At 40.0% G+C, this 14,216-nt stretch overlaps 1 protein-coding gene across 1 annotated transcript in view; it reads left to right on the top strand.

The window, feature by feature from the left end:
• Positions 1-353: 353 nt before the first annotated feature.
• The window catches only part of LOC121879541 (T-box transcription factor TBX3-like), a 108,924-nt gene continuing 95,061 nt past the window's right edge, over positions 354-14,216 (top strand). The window contains exon 1 of the mRNA XM_042386198.1: positions 354-1,843. Within this exon, the coding sequence (XP_042242132.1) occupies positions 1,398-1,843 (446 nt within the window). The 5' untranslated portion in view covers positions 354-1,397. The remainder of the gene's footprint in view (positions 1,844-14,216) is intronic.

Genomic DNA, 14,216 nt, shown 5'->3' with positions numbered 1-14,216 from the left:
TGACATCCGCCAAGTCCATCTCCCAATGGTGTCGGTAGATGGAAGTGTCACTGTGCGCGCTGAGTGGCTCTGGTAAACACGGGTTATGGTTATGCCTGGTGAGTGGCCCGCGCCGTCATTTGCCGAGCCGGGCGCCGACAGGACACACGAGAAGGCGCCGCGACACCTCGGAGAAGTACCTGAAAACTTCCCACCTGATTTCCAACATTTTAAGGATCACCCGGACATCTTTAACGAATATGTGTGATATATTTCTAAAAGTATATATAGGAAGAAAGTTTAATAGAAAAATATATTGAGTTTAAATGGGATTGATAAGATATTATAAGGGACTATTTTCCGGAGCGGTCCTACTGGTGGCGGTGGGAGGTGTCGGCGCGGGTGTAGGCAGGGGCCGCGTCATAAGCCCCGCCCATATGGTCTTCACGCTGTCCGCCCCGCTCGGCTACTCTGCACTTCCACCCCTATTTTGTCCAGATTTTTTTACCTCTCATTTAGACAGGACTTCTCACACAAGTAGAAGGGAATTTTAAGGTTCGGTTTTTATTGATTTGAAAGAATATGGAAGTAGTTGAAAGGATTGATGGACCTAATAGGGGGTAGAGTAGATTTCTAGTACATGCTGATAACCACGCAGAGACCCGGCCCTCGCTCGCACCATGAGGCGGGACTTCTGACGCCCGCGGATTAATTCACTTCACTGCCTCGAAATCTTCGTCGTTCTGTGTCATTCAGCACTTCCAAAACCACAGTTCCTCAGTGTCATCATACCAACTAACTTATATGGCACTGCCAGATCTAGGGAAGTGAAGTTTCTCCCATGTCGATACCGAGGAACAGCAACCGGTGGATTTTTTGCGGTCATGTGCGTGTGAAGTTGATCACAATCGGCAAGCCCGAAGGTGTGACGTGGGACGCGGATGCCCCGCCTCCCGAGCTCTGTGATTGGCTGAGCGGGTGTTGACGGACCAATCAGTATTGTTGGCGGGTGTCGACCGCTGGTGTGGCGGTCATGACTTGGTGGTCGCCAGTGTAGGTGCGAACGCGCGATAGGAAGGCTGAGGGCCTGTACGTTCCAAGTGTCAGACACCACGCCTCTGCCTCCTACACCTCCTGCCAACCTATTCACCCGTCTAGGTTTACAATAATATACCCTGGCCCTTAAGTGCAATCTGGAGGTTGTGAGGAGGTTTTGTATAGTGACGCGCAAGGAAAAATAAAAGCACTGGTGATATTTTCGTAAATCGTGGAAAGAATTATTGTTTATTATCGTGAATTTTGTTGGTGGCCGAGGAGTACTGTGGTGGTGGACGGATGTGTTGGTGGAGTGTGGGTGTGCGTGATGCAGGGGCGGTGATGGTGTAGTGTGTGATTGAGGCCCCCCAAGCACCTGCCTCATGCGCTTCGACATCTTGCAGGAGCTCGGCCACCTTGTCAACTCCCCGCTCAACGACCTCCCTCCTCTCACCCCTCTGGACGTGAGCAGCAGCATGGCATACCACCCGTTCCTCCTCCAAAGACCCACAGATTTCAGCGTCAACTCCCTCCTTACGCAGTCGCCGTCGTACCTACCGACGCTGGGGCTGCCGGCGGCGGCTGTGGCGGCAGCGGCAGCGGGCTCACCCAACCCCTACAGCCTGCTGCCCAAATTCCCGGGGCACCTGGGTCACCCCTTCACCGCGGCCGAGGAAGTCATCTCCCAGTCTCACTTGCGGCCGCTCCGCTCTCTCCTCCCTGAGGAGGACGGCGTGGTGGACGACCCTAAAGTCACACTCGAGTGTAAGGATCTGTGGGAGAAGTTTCACAAGCTGGGTACCGAGATGGTCATCACTAAGTCCGGCAGGTAAGACCCGCAGGCACCTGACAGTGAGTGCCACCAACACCACCAGGTAGGCCTCCCCTGCCTCACTTCTTACCCACGTCTAGAAATAGTCAACACTTTTTATAAAGTCTTCTGAAAGTGTTGTACGTACAATAGGTTTATTATATCATTGGGAACAAATATTCTTTCTAAATAATAACTGTCGAGTGGAAGATATTGTGGCTTCATATATTATCGAGTATAAATTTTTCTGTTTTATCAACAGTTATCTGTAAACAATATTATGCAAAACAAACAGTGGCTTGCACACACCTCTAGTTTTAATGCATAGGTGAATCGTTAAGGGCAAGAGGCTGAGATAAGCCTAAGGAGATTCGCCGGTGGTCACACACCTCATTAAAAGAAACATTTTCTAAGTGTGAAACAGATTCTATCTTAACGCAGCATCCTTAAACTAAATTGTTTTTGTGGTCCGACGATCACCAAATTTGTAAGCTCTCTTTTGAGGCTCAGCATCACCTCACTCACATAAGATGAATTTTTCAAACTTCTAATGAATACTATTAATATTGTCAAAAATAAATAAATAAAAGAAACTCAAGTTTACGAATTTTTCTTTTATAAAAGTTTAATATCAGGCCGTTGCTGATCTTGGTGTTAAAGTGACGATTCGTGCAGTTGATCCCAGCAACAGATACAAGATCTTTCATAATAATTTTGTGCGAAATGTTTTATGTTTTTGCATCTTGGCAACCAGTTTAACCTAAACGAAGAGACATGCTTATATATATATATATATATATATATATATATATATATATATATATATATATATATATATATATATATATATATATATATATATATATATATATCTGTATATGTGTGTCTAAATCTAGATGTGTAATTGGATTTAAAGCGAATCGTACCTATCCCAACCATACAAGACTGTCCAACGTTGTTTGCTAAATATCGGCTGCAACAACGTTTACACTACAATTAAGTAGTTAGAGGGCAGTTTGGGCAGGCGAGGAGATTGGCAGTTTGTTAGCGGACTGGTCCGGTCCATGTTTATTTATAAGAGTGCGTATCACTCAGCACTCCGTCGCGCACCAGCATGTGACGCACCCAGTGTGGAACTGGATTGTCCGTATTATAGGGAAAAATTGCACTATCATTCCACACTAGCCTCTAGCTGGTTTAACACGACAAAATTTTAGGTTGCAGGGTTAGCCTGAGGGAAGGTGCAGGAGAGGGAGGGAGATCGAGCATCTAATATTGCATACTGGGCCGTGCAGCAGCGGGAGGGTGGCGGGGTGCACCACCACACATGGTTACCACGCTGCCCACCACCTTTGCAATGCTATGGATTTTACTCCTCTAGGACCAGGAAGAGCTCTGGGCCAGGACGCATCTCACCTTACGCACAAGGAACTTAGATGTCACTACGTCGCATGTTTGGTTGGTGACAGTGACCTTTCCAGTGTGCTACGAAATAAATGTTAAGGATGTAGGTGTGCGGTAACGCTGGGCCTTGACTAGAGCAGCTGTGTGAGGGTAGACAAGCGGGGTACCAACACCCGTCTGGGGGAACTACCCTCATCTACTTCCATCTAGTCCGTCACTCCTCAACCCACATACATACACTGACATTTTTTCGTCCACTGGAAATTGCCGCGTGGAAGAACCCATATGCGGATACGTGTTAACTAGTGAACGAGGTGGTTGCAGTAACGAGGGCGGCGGTGGCGGGGCAGCGGCGGCCCACAACCACAGTGAGTCCGCCAGCGTACCGGTAGCTAAGTGGGTATTTTATTTGGTTTTTATGTATACACGAACATCCACTGCGGTTTCGTTTTCGTCGGGTATGTGTGTGTGCTTATAGAGACGAGGAAAGAGGCACCCAACATTATGTATACATGACTGGTATTTATTCATAAAATTTATCTACTGATTGCGTGTACACGTGTGCATTTACGTGTGCATAGTTTGGATGGAACTGCCATGTTTCATCGCTGGGATGGTCCTGAGTGGCTGGGAGCGGTCGCTGGAAAACTACCGCTTATGGCATGATTTTGCTTCTGATATCGGCGCCTTGTTCCATCAGACGGCCTCTAGCATCGACAGTTTATAAGAAGTCCGCGATTACCATCACTGTGCGGCCAGTACCTGCAGCTTGCCTCCCTTCTGCAACATCATCATCCACACATGGGACTCAATAAATCAAACAGGGACCTGATAAAGTAGTTTTTTATTGTGGGTGTTGGGGTCATGTTCACATTTCGCTTAAAGAGCGTAACTTCAAAGATAAAATTAGGCGGAATAATTATGTGTATGGTTGTAGCTTTCAGGTATATCTTGTTATTTTTTATTTGGTATAGATATCCCAGGGAGTACCGGGTATAGTAAAGAAGCTTAGGCCTATATTGATGGAGATAGTGGAACAGGATGGCCGCGGCAGGCAGGAGGCGCCGGTAACCTCCGCTGAAAAAAAATAACGAATGACACCTTGTGACGCCTCTATACTTCACCCAGTGTAGGGGAGCTCCTTGCCTTGTGTTATAGGTGGCTATAGGCTCCTTAGACCAGTCAGTATATCCAACTACTCTGAATGCGGGAAATTGCTATACATTCCCGTCCGCGCCTCCCTCATATAGTGGAGATGTCTTACAGTTCTATCTACCCATCCATTACTCAGTCTCGTGTAAAAGAGATAGTAATACAATTTCTATCGCACTGTAATATGGGAGGGATGTTACTACCATTCCTCCCGCTTTTACTCTTCACATGCGACTAATCTAAGTAAAGGTCCTGCTATAATCGTCAGTGTTTTGTGGTAAAGTAATATAGATAAACCGTCCCTGCGTAATGTTGAAACGAGGTTCTAGTTTTCCTTGTATCTTGATAAAATAATATATTACCACACTGTTCCTCCGTCGGGTACAAATCTCATCTGGACCATTCCGTTCATCCCTCCCAAATATTGAAGGGAGATTCCACCACTACGTCTGCCCATTATCTGCAGAGGCCACCTTGCCATTCCATCAGGCCGTTATGTGGAGAAGAGATACCCTTCCCTTCCATCCGTTACGTGGGAGGAAAACGTAACCGCCCGCTGTATGGAATGGAGGTGCCATGGTTGTCTCCCACCGCCAGACACTAAAGTTGTAGTACTGTACAGTACTAGTATGACAAGTTATGGTTGTTAACATGTTTCAGGCATATTTTGTCCCGATATATATATATCATAGAAAAAAATGTTTTATTTCCCAATATGATAACTTATATTTTTGAGTGGACTTTTGTTTATGTATAAAATTTGTAATGCATACTTAAACATTCTTTACATTCTTTTGAATCGATGCTATATACACTCGTGTGTATATATATATATATATATATATATATATATATATATATATATATATATATATATATATATATATATATATATATATATATATATATATATATATATATATATATATACTGTAGAGGATCCTTTCCACTGACGGTAATTTGACCTTCGGAAGGTCAGAGGGACAGCTCTCGCGCTCAAATATCTGGTAGATCGGTGGAGCTCCGGGGCTCACAAACAAGATAAACGTCCAATTTCAGGTGTCAAATATACAAGATGAGCGACGGACTCCGGCGTTCATACACTCAAACGTAGGGCTCCGTCGCTCACAAACTCAAAATAAGCGTTGACTTGAGGGCTCACAAGCAGAGGATGAACGTCGGCAGGTTAGGTTAGTTAGGTAGGTGGTGGACCGGCGCTGTCAAGCACAGGAAGAACTCAATTTCAACAACTACGTTGACATTGCCTCAGAGTTCAACTGTTGATTTCATTACCGGGACTTGGGACCCAGAACGCCCACAGCCGTAATTATGCCTTTATAATCCTCATGCAGTCATAATTTAGTCGTAAATGTGTCTTAACTCATGTACGTATTTTTACTGAACATATCACTGTATTGCTCGGTTTTTATTTCTTTTGTTTTTTCGTCGTATTTTATTTTTCGATTCGTTTGAAAGTTTTAGTCATTTTTCTTTTGCTTTTTAAAATAATTTCGTATATATAACATTTTTCTTCGTAATTCACTTATTTAAATATTTTTCCGTAGTTTTAATTAATGAACTTTAAATTGTTGTCCGTATCGTTTTAAAGATTTTGTTTAAATTATGTATATGGCTATAGTCGTATTTTTCTGCAGTTTTCGAATTACTGTAATGAATTATCTTTTTTGTTCATATTTTAAACAGCTTATCATCTCGTGAGCTAATTACCATTGTTTTATTGAAATACAAATCTTATATTTTAAGTTTTTGCGTTATAGTTTTACAATTTTAAAGTAAAAATTTAAAATACAACTCTTTTTAATGTACAATATTTTTTTTCCAATACTATTATTTATTAAATTTTACGAAGTTTCATTCATTACCATCCTTTTGTTTTTCTAATTTTATTCGTGATATTTAAAAATATATCTCAGTTTTTCGTTTGAGTTTAATTATAATCATACGGTGTTTTAAATTATCTCTATTAGTACTTTATTTTTTTCCGAAGATAGTTTTATTGATGTTTATATATGTTTGGTCTGTATATTTTTTATTTATATTTTCAAAGTGATACAAAGTCTCCGCTTAATGTTATTTACCCCGATGTGTTATTTTTATTTCAGTTTTGCTGATTTTTTTTTTCATTTTTAGAATTGTTCTTAATTGCTTGTTTATTTTTTTTAATATAGTAATTTATAAATTTAGGTCCAAATGTTTTCCTTTTATGTTGCTTTTTTTCTCGGTAATTTTCACTGGAATCTCTGTACAGTATAAACATTGAAATGTATATTGTATTTTTCAGTGTTGTATTCCGTACCAGTAGTTTATATAGTGTTTATTATTTACGTGCCTGGCGCCATTAGTATTTCACAGTTAGCCTAAATAATACAAGTTACTTTTTATTAATGAAGAAAGATATTTCGTTCAGATGTATTTAGTATAGTGTGTTTATTATTAGTATCGTCGATGAAGAATCTCCCTTTGCATTTCTGTTGACAGTAAAGAGTTGCCCGTCTTGATGAACGGTATATTGCCCATTAGATTATGTATATAACTTAATCACATTACTATGATTAATTGCCTTTCTTATGAATATATTACTCGCAGTGATTTATTTTATTTCCAATATTGTAATGTAACGTGACCCAGCGTTGGTCGACCTTATGTGCCAGAGAGAAATATGTCCGGAGGAAATATGTCACAAAAATATTGGACTTGTCATATTTTGAATAAACATTAAAGATAATAAGTCATAGTACTTTGGGAAGAAATTCGAGACTTTTGGAGTAATTTGGTGTCATTTTGGCGATCCGACAGAGGAATAAAATAAAATCGTGTCAGTTACGTATTTTAGGTTAAACAGATTTTATTATCCAGTTGAAAAATCCATTTTTCAACATTATTCAACATTGCTTTGCAATACCGCGGACGAAAAGGTTCTATTTTTAACCTTAAGTCTTATTTTGGTTCAAGTTTTCAAAATGTCATATTTATGTCTAACGGCTATTTTTATTTATAATCAAACAATCATATCTGTCGTTTATAAATTAATCGAGAAACGGGGAGAAATATCGGTGTGAGCGCAGGATGATCGGGGAAGCATCGGAAGGTTAGCGCTAGGCGGAGTGCGGGGTAGTGGTTGTAGTGGTGGCGGCGAGGGTGGTGGTGAAGGCTGGCTGGCTGGCTCGACCTGCGCTCACCGCTGGGTTGCAACCTCTCGCCAGACGGTTTCTCAATCACTGTGTGCAACATCCTCCTCTTTTTCTCACCCTCTCTCTTTCTCTCGCTCACTCACTCTTGCCTCTCTCTCTCTCTCTCTCTCTCTCTCTCTCTCTCTCTCTCTCTCTCTTTTCCAGTTCTTCTTTTGTATATTGGCCTCTCTTTTGTTTTTTCCTCTCCCTCTTCATTCCTCTTCTTTCCTTATCCTCCTCATTCCTCCTCTCTTCTCTCCTTCCTACCCACTTTATCCCTCCTTTCTTCCCTCTCTTTCCTATACTCTCCTCATTCTTCTTCTCTTCTCTCTCCTTACCCACCTCATATTATTCTCTCACTCTTCTTCCCACCCTTCCTCTCTCCTTTGCTCATTGCACAATCGTCTTAGACATAATGGGAGGGAGGGAGGGAGGGAGTACACACGGAGGATATCTGATATGCTCTCCTCTTCCTCCCTGTATTTTGACAATTTATTAGCCTTCCTGATTATTTCTCTCGTAAAAAAAAATTAAAACAAATCTTCTATGAGGTACTTGCATTATGAGAGGACCAAAGTACTACTCTGTCAGTCTCATTAGCTTACATCTGATGGGCCTTGCTTGTATTTTTTTTTTATATGTGCCACAACACCCGCTGGTTTCCCCCGGACATCGCAAAGGGAAAGATCAAGAACTGGTAACCTTGCAGATCTTCCTTTAAAATCGTAATAATTATAATAATGCTGCCGGTAATGATTATACTAAATGTTTGAGTTGTGTAAGTATTATTCCAAATTAGACTGAAGATACCTTTTATCTCATTACCTAGTTTTGAATCTTTTATGAGGCTTGTACAGTATTTGCGTTTGAAATAACTTTTTTTTTCGTAAATAGTTGGCTGTAAATCTTTTCCAGCAGTATTATTGAATTCTGAATTGTTTTTAATCGCTGTAAATCGGTCAAATTATATACCTTATACCGATAAATAGGTGATGATATTTCTTGTCATTGCGAATAGGTTTAGAATCTTTCTGAATCAATGGATAATGTTTTAATATTTATTTATGTAGCAAAATATGCCTGGAGAAGTAGAGTCTTTTATGTGTTACTGTAAATATATTTTATGTTCAATAAGGTTTTGAAACTTGTATCATTGAGATAAATCTCTTTAATTTTTTATTATTGTAAAAAAATGAATCCTTAGTATCGCTTTTAAATTGTCTAATCCATTTCTTTGATTACAAGACCCATTTTGAATCTCTTTAGATAATTGTAAATGGAGTTTGAATCTTTAAATCACCGTAACGCTTTTCGATTGTTTCTATCTTAAATAGATTTCTTTACTGTATCACCAGAGACAGTTATAGAATCTCTTTTGATCAATATATAAGCGTTTCGAAGCTATTTGTGTCTGTAACTAAGTTTGCAGATTGTTTTTGTCACTGAATAGGTTTTAATTTTTTCCCAATATCACTGTCGAGCTTAAGATTGTTGTTAGCTTCAAAATTGGTCAAGATTTTCTTCTTCAAATTAACGTGTATTGTATGGTTGTATATCTGTTCGGTTACCTTCAACAAAGGTGTTGTTTATGACAATAGCGAGTGTTATTACGCCGTATATCTCATTTATATAGCCAGTGTGTTACTCTATGTAAATAACAAGTCACACACACACACACGGTCATACAAAAAGAGAATCATTCCTTCTCGCAATTTCCGCTACCATTTGCGGTCGTTAGGTGGAGATTTTTTTTTTTTTTTTTGAGTTGCCATACATGTAGCACCGTCTGGCCCTGGTCTCCCCCCCACCACTCCCCCCGCTAGCTTGGTGATGCCGTACCGAGCGAGGGTGTCTTATCTGATGACGTATTACGGTAGCGAGGGTAAAAATCATTACATTTCCACATATAGAAGACAAATGAGGCTGTTTAATTAATATATAACTGTCATGAACTGAGAGTTTTTTGTACCGTATTTATGTATGTCAGTGGTGGTATCTCCCTCAACAGATAATTCTAGCTAACTGGTCTCCTGTCTGTCTGTGTCTGTCTGTCCCGTGAACTAACTGAATATCTACACTACAGTCACTTAAAGGTGTGGAACAGCCAACAGAGTCAGGTTGGTTTTAAGCCGTTGATCCATTGATTTAGTTTGGAGGGGCGCAGGTGAGAATATTAGCCCTGGTGTTATCCCTCAAGCTGCCTCGCAGAATGTGGCCGATAAAAGCAGAAAGTATTAGTTTACTGAGTGCGGTTTATGGGGGGTGGGGGCCGGGGGGGGGGATAATGTTACGCTCCTACGCCTCTTCCTCCTGATGCTGCTGGCTCTATCTATCTATCTATGTGCGTTGCTTTATCTTTCATATGGCTTTACCTATAGTTATATCTGGTACTCTTGTCTATTTCTATCGCTCTATTGCTATATATCGTAATACGTCATTTTTTATAATATGTACCTTGTATATTTATCTATCTGTCAGTCTATCCGTCTATGTTTCGTTCTTTCCTTTTCACTCTCTCTCTCTCTCTCTCTCTCTCTCTCTCTCTCTCTCTCAGTAAACTCGAAGTACAATACATGAATCTTCTCTCCTCCTCCTCTTTTTCCATTCACACACTTCTTCCTTCGTTTCCTTATCTTTCCCTCCTACACTTCTCTTTCTTGTAGTGTTTTATAATTCTGGACAAGCTATACAGTCAATGATTACTGAAAATATAATTATTTGATTGATTGTTTACGGTGATCGGCCAAACAAATTTACGGAATACTGTACTCTGTAATAGCATTTCATTTGATAACATCTTGTAGCATCTTCTCTTGATTTATTTTATTCCTATTTCTAAAAAGTTGCCGAATTTAAAAAGAAATCGCTACTTGAGAAATTTCGTTTCCTTGTCATCAATGTACAGTGCTCAGTAGTGGTCAGGCGACGCTGACACAAAAAATATCGTCAAATGCATTTTTCGGATTTTAAAATGGATCGCTATTGACAAAGATAACTAACGACAACACGGGTTTATATATATATATATATATATATATATATATATATATATATATATATATATATATATATATATATATTATATATATATATATATATATACATACGCAGGGGGACACAAGTGCCGGCCCTGCAGCACGCCACCACTCCTCCCCGTTATGGTATACACACATCTAACGCACAGTTACTACAAGTTACAATTTATAATCAATTTTATAAACGTTATATTTGCTGGTGTTCCTCACCGAGTAATAATTCCCTTTACTCGTGTCAATTGCCATTTTCAAGCATTTTACATTAATCTCAATTTTCAGTAGTTACTGATCTTCAAATTTTATTTCCTATTAGTCACTTTTTACGGGCAATGTTATGCTTTTTTCCTTTTCTTAACAACCAATTATTATTCTCTTATCTAACAATTTACATAATGTGATTCAGTTCTCTACATTTAATCGTAATTTAAAACCTTACTTTGATCTCTAAAATGAATTATTGTACTTTTATGCCAGGCAGACATTGCTGTTAATTTTTCATTATTCTGTAACTCTTTTCACTGTTTGTTTTGTACAGATTTATTAAAATAGCATTTGTCCCTTTGTAGTATCAGTTAATGTCGTTTTATTTTTGTCAGTATTTCCTAGTGTATATATATATAATGTGTGTGTGTATTAAATGAATGTATGGCTGTAAGCTAGCGTTTGAAACCTTTAATATTTTGTTTTTATTGAACTCCTTACGTGGCCCACAGTGTACAATATTAATTTTGTTTACTAAATATTGTATGGTATACTGTAGTTTTCACAAACGGGTTATTTTGAGTAATAGTAAAAAAAAAATTTTTGCCAGTTTCGATTTTTATATTTAATTTCGAAAGATCATAATTAACAGGTACTTTAGAACATCCTATTAGGCATTATTTTTAACCCAACTTGGTTTAATACTCATATGATAAGTTGTCATGTGTCATTAATGGACGTGTTACCGTTAGGAGGCTGGTAGGCTCTAATTAATATCGGGTATTTGCGATCACGAATAGATTTTGCATTCCACGAATCCTTCCGTTTCATTATTAAAATTCACAAAAGGCAGATAATTGAATTTGCATATTGATCCAACTTGTTAATTCCGCAGTTGGGTAAAGGATTGTTTGTGTTAATTAAGGTTGTGAGGCCTGGTAGTGGTGTACGTTTGAGGGGCACACATACAATACCGCTAGCTGGACCATCTGCCTAATATTTTGCAGATTTCGACGCATGTGCATGCCTGCTTATATACGAGTATATTAATATATAGTGTGGAAGGTAACACGTGTATGTTTAGATGACCTTGAAAATGTGTTTAATGTAGAGAAAAAAAAATATTTCCATATAAATTTTACCAAAATACTCATATGTTTCCTCTTAATAATTATTGAGATTGGTAACCCAAAAATTGTATGTGTATAGAATGAAACTGTGCTATTCTGAACAGTTACGGATAAGATTTATTTTCCTAAGACTAACCAAAAATATACCCCGCTGTTTGTTTCACACGAGGACACAACTTCACACGAAACAATTTTTATATACAATTCGTTTATGTGTACACCAGTGTATACGAGTATGTATACTTTTTCATATTAAACTCGACTATTATAATATAGTGTTGATAAAGATACTGAGCTTACCGTAGTGTCCATGAAATCAACGTTGCTGAAAAATTATTAGTTTTATTTTTTGTATTTGAGATATGACGATGCTTACTCAGTGTGACCATAGGAACAGTCATATTGGTGTTCTTTCGTATTTTATGATGTATTAATTTACATATCTAAAGGAAGGGGGGGGGGGCACTTACGAACAATAGAAAGAGAGGAGTGAAATTATTTTTATTATTACCACCGTCATTATTATTATTATTATTAGTAGTAGTAGTAGTGGATAAGGATGCAAGATGTTCCAAAGTGAGGAGAGGAAATGAGGAAAAAGACATTAAGGGGAGAGGAAGGAGAGGTGGACGACGGCGATTGGCCAGTGAGGGGGGGATTGAGGCGTAGACATCAATCAAGGCTCAAGTGAGGGAGGTAGGCCAAGACATGCCCCTCGTGTTTGCCAGCCAGCCTTTCTACGCGTCCACGTGTTGATCAAGCAAACACGTCACTACGAGCAAATAGTGAAAAAAAGAAGAGATACAGTCTTTAATAGAAGTCCCGGCATCCCCCCTCCCCCTCCCCCAGACAAAGAGCCTAGAGGGGGAGGGGAGGGGAGGGGGGCTGCGCGGCGACGAACATGGGAGGGTGAGAGAGAGGGGACATTGTGGGAGAGTGAGGGAGGGAGAGTGGATATGACTGTGGAAGAGTAAGGGAGGGGAAGCACACACACACACACAGAGATAGAAAGGAGGGAATGTGGAGTGTGTGAAGAGGAGATGATGCGGGTGTAACTGTGGAAGAATAAAGCAGTGAATATGAGCGAGTGGATAAAGCATTGGATGAGGGGGGAGGAATTGGGTGGGGGGATAAGTGAGAGGAGGGTGGGAGGAGGAATTGCAAACGGAGTGAGAGGGGAAGAGATGGGGAACAATATCCTCTTCCCCTCACTACTGTAGACAACTCTCCTATGCCTTCTGGGGATATGGTTATTTAGTGTTTCTCGGGGGTCTAGGGGAGGATTTTGGTCAATGGAAGGGTAAAAGAGGAAGGTGTCAGTGGAATGGTTAAGGAGGGAGGGGCAATAATATGGTCAAGAAGAAAGTGAAGGAAGAGAAAGATGTCATTATTTAAAGGTTCTCTCTCTTATCTGTCTCTTGTTTACTTAGTTCTGTTCTCCGTGTGTTCTCGTGTTATTTCTCTTATTGTTGTTGTGTTCAGCGGTGACTGTGGTCAATAGTGTGTGGTGCTTCATATTGTTACGTCATCGTTTAAAGTGAAGGCAAATTTTGGAAGTCGTTTATATGATTGGTAGTTATGTAGGAAAAAAATATGTGTACGGTATATAGAATCATGTGGTTTTTTCTCTGATTTTTTATGTGTTTTGGCTGAATAATTTTGACAAAAGAGCTTTCTATCGTGTCATTTAGTATTATTATTATCTATGGTAAATAAACTACAATAAGTAATTAATATGAGTCGTACAAACTATATTATTGATTCAGTGACACACACACACACACACACACACACACGAAACAATACCAAGTGAAAATACAAAAAAAATGTTGAGAAAAGAGCACAAGTGAGGAGAATAAGGCACTGTGGGCGGGGCTTACGAGATGAGGGGGAGGAGGCGGGGAGTGAGGGTGCCACACACTGCCACAATGCACTCTCTCACACACACACACACACACACACATACACTCTCTATCCCACGCTGGCTGGCACGCCCCTCCCAGTGCCACAGTTGCCACCTTGTCTCACTCCAGGTGCCTTATTATCTTTCCCTCAAGACAACGTTTTACACCTCCCTCTCGCGGAGTCTTCCTGGGAGAGGAAGAGGAGGAGGAGGAAGGAAGGGGAGTTATTATTGTAGGGTTATAAACAATCTCATGATGGACGTCGGTCTGTTGAAAACTCTTGGTCAGTGTCTGCCGGAGGTGTTTGTGTTGATCGGGAGGGAGGGAGTGCACGCCCCCTTCCCTTCTTCCTCCTCCCACCGTCTCTCCTCCAC

This window comes from Homarus americanus, unplaced genomic scaffold, assembly GCF_018991925.1.
Source record: "Homarus americanus isolate GMGI-L3 unplaced genomic scaffold, GMGI_Hamer_2.0 scaffold52559, whole genome shotgun sequence".
NCBI lineage: Eukaryota > Metazoa > Arthropoda > Malacostraca > Decapoda > Nephropidae > Homarus > Homarus americanus.
Note: the sequence above shows the minus strand (reverse complement) of the source record. Positions and strands in the feature narration are given on the sequence as shown.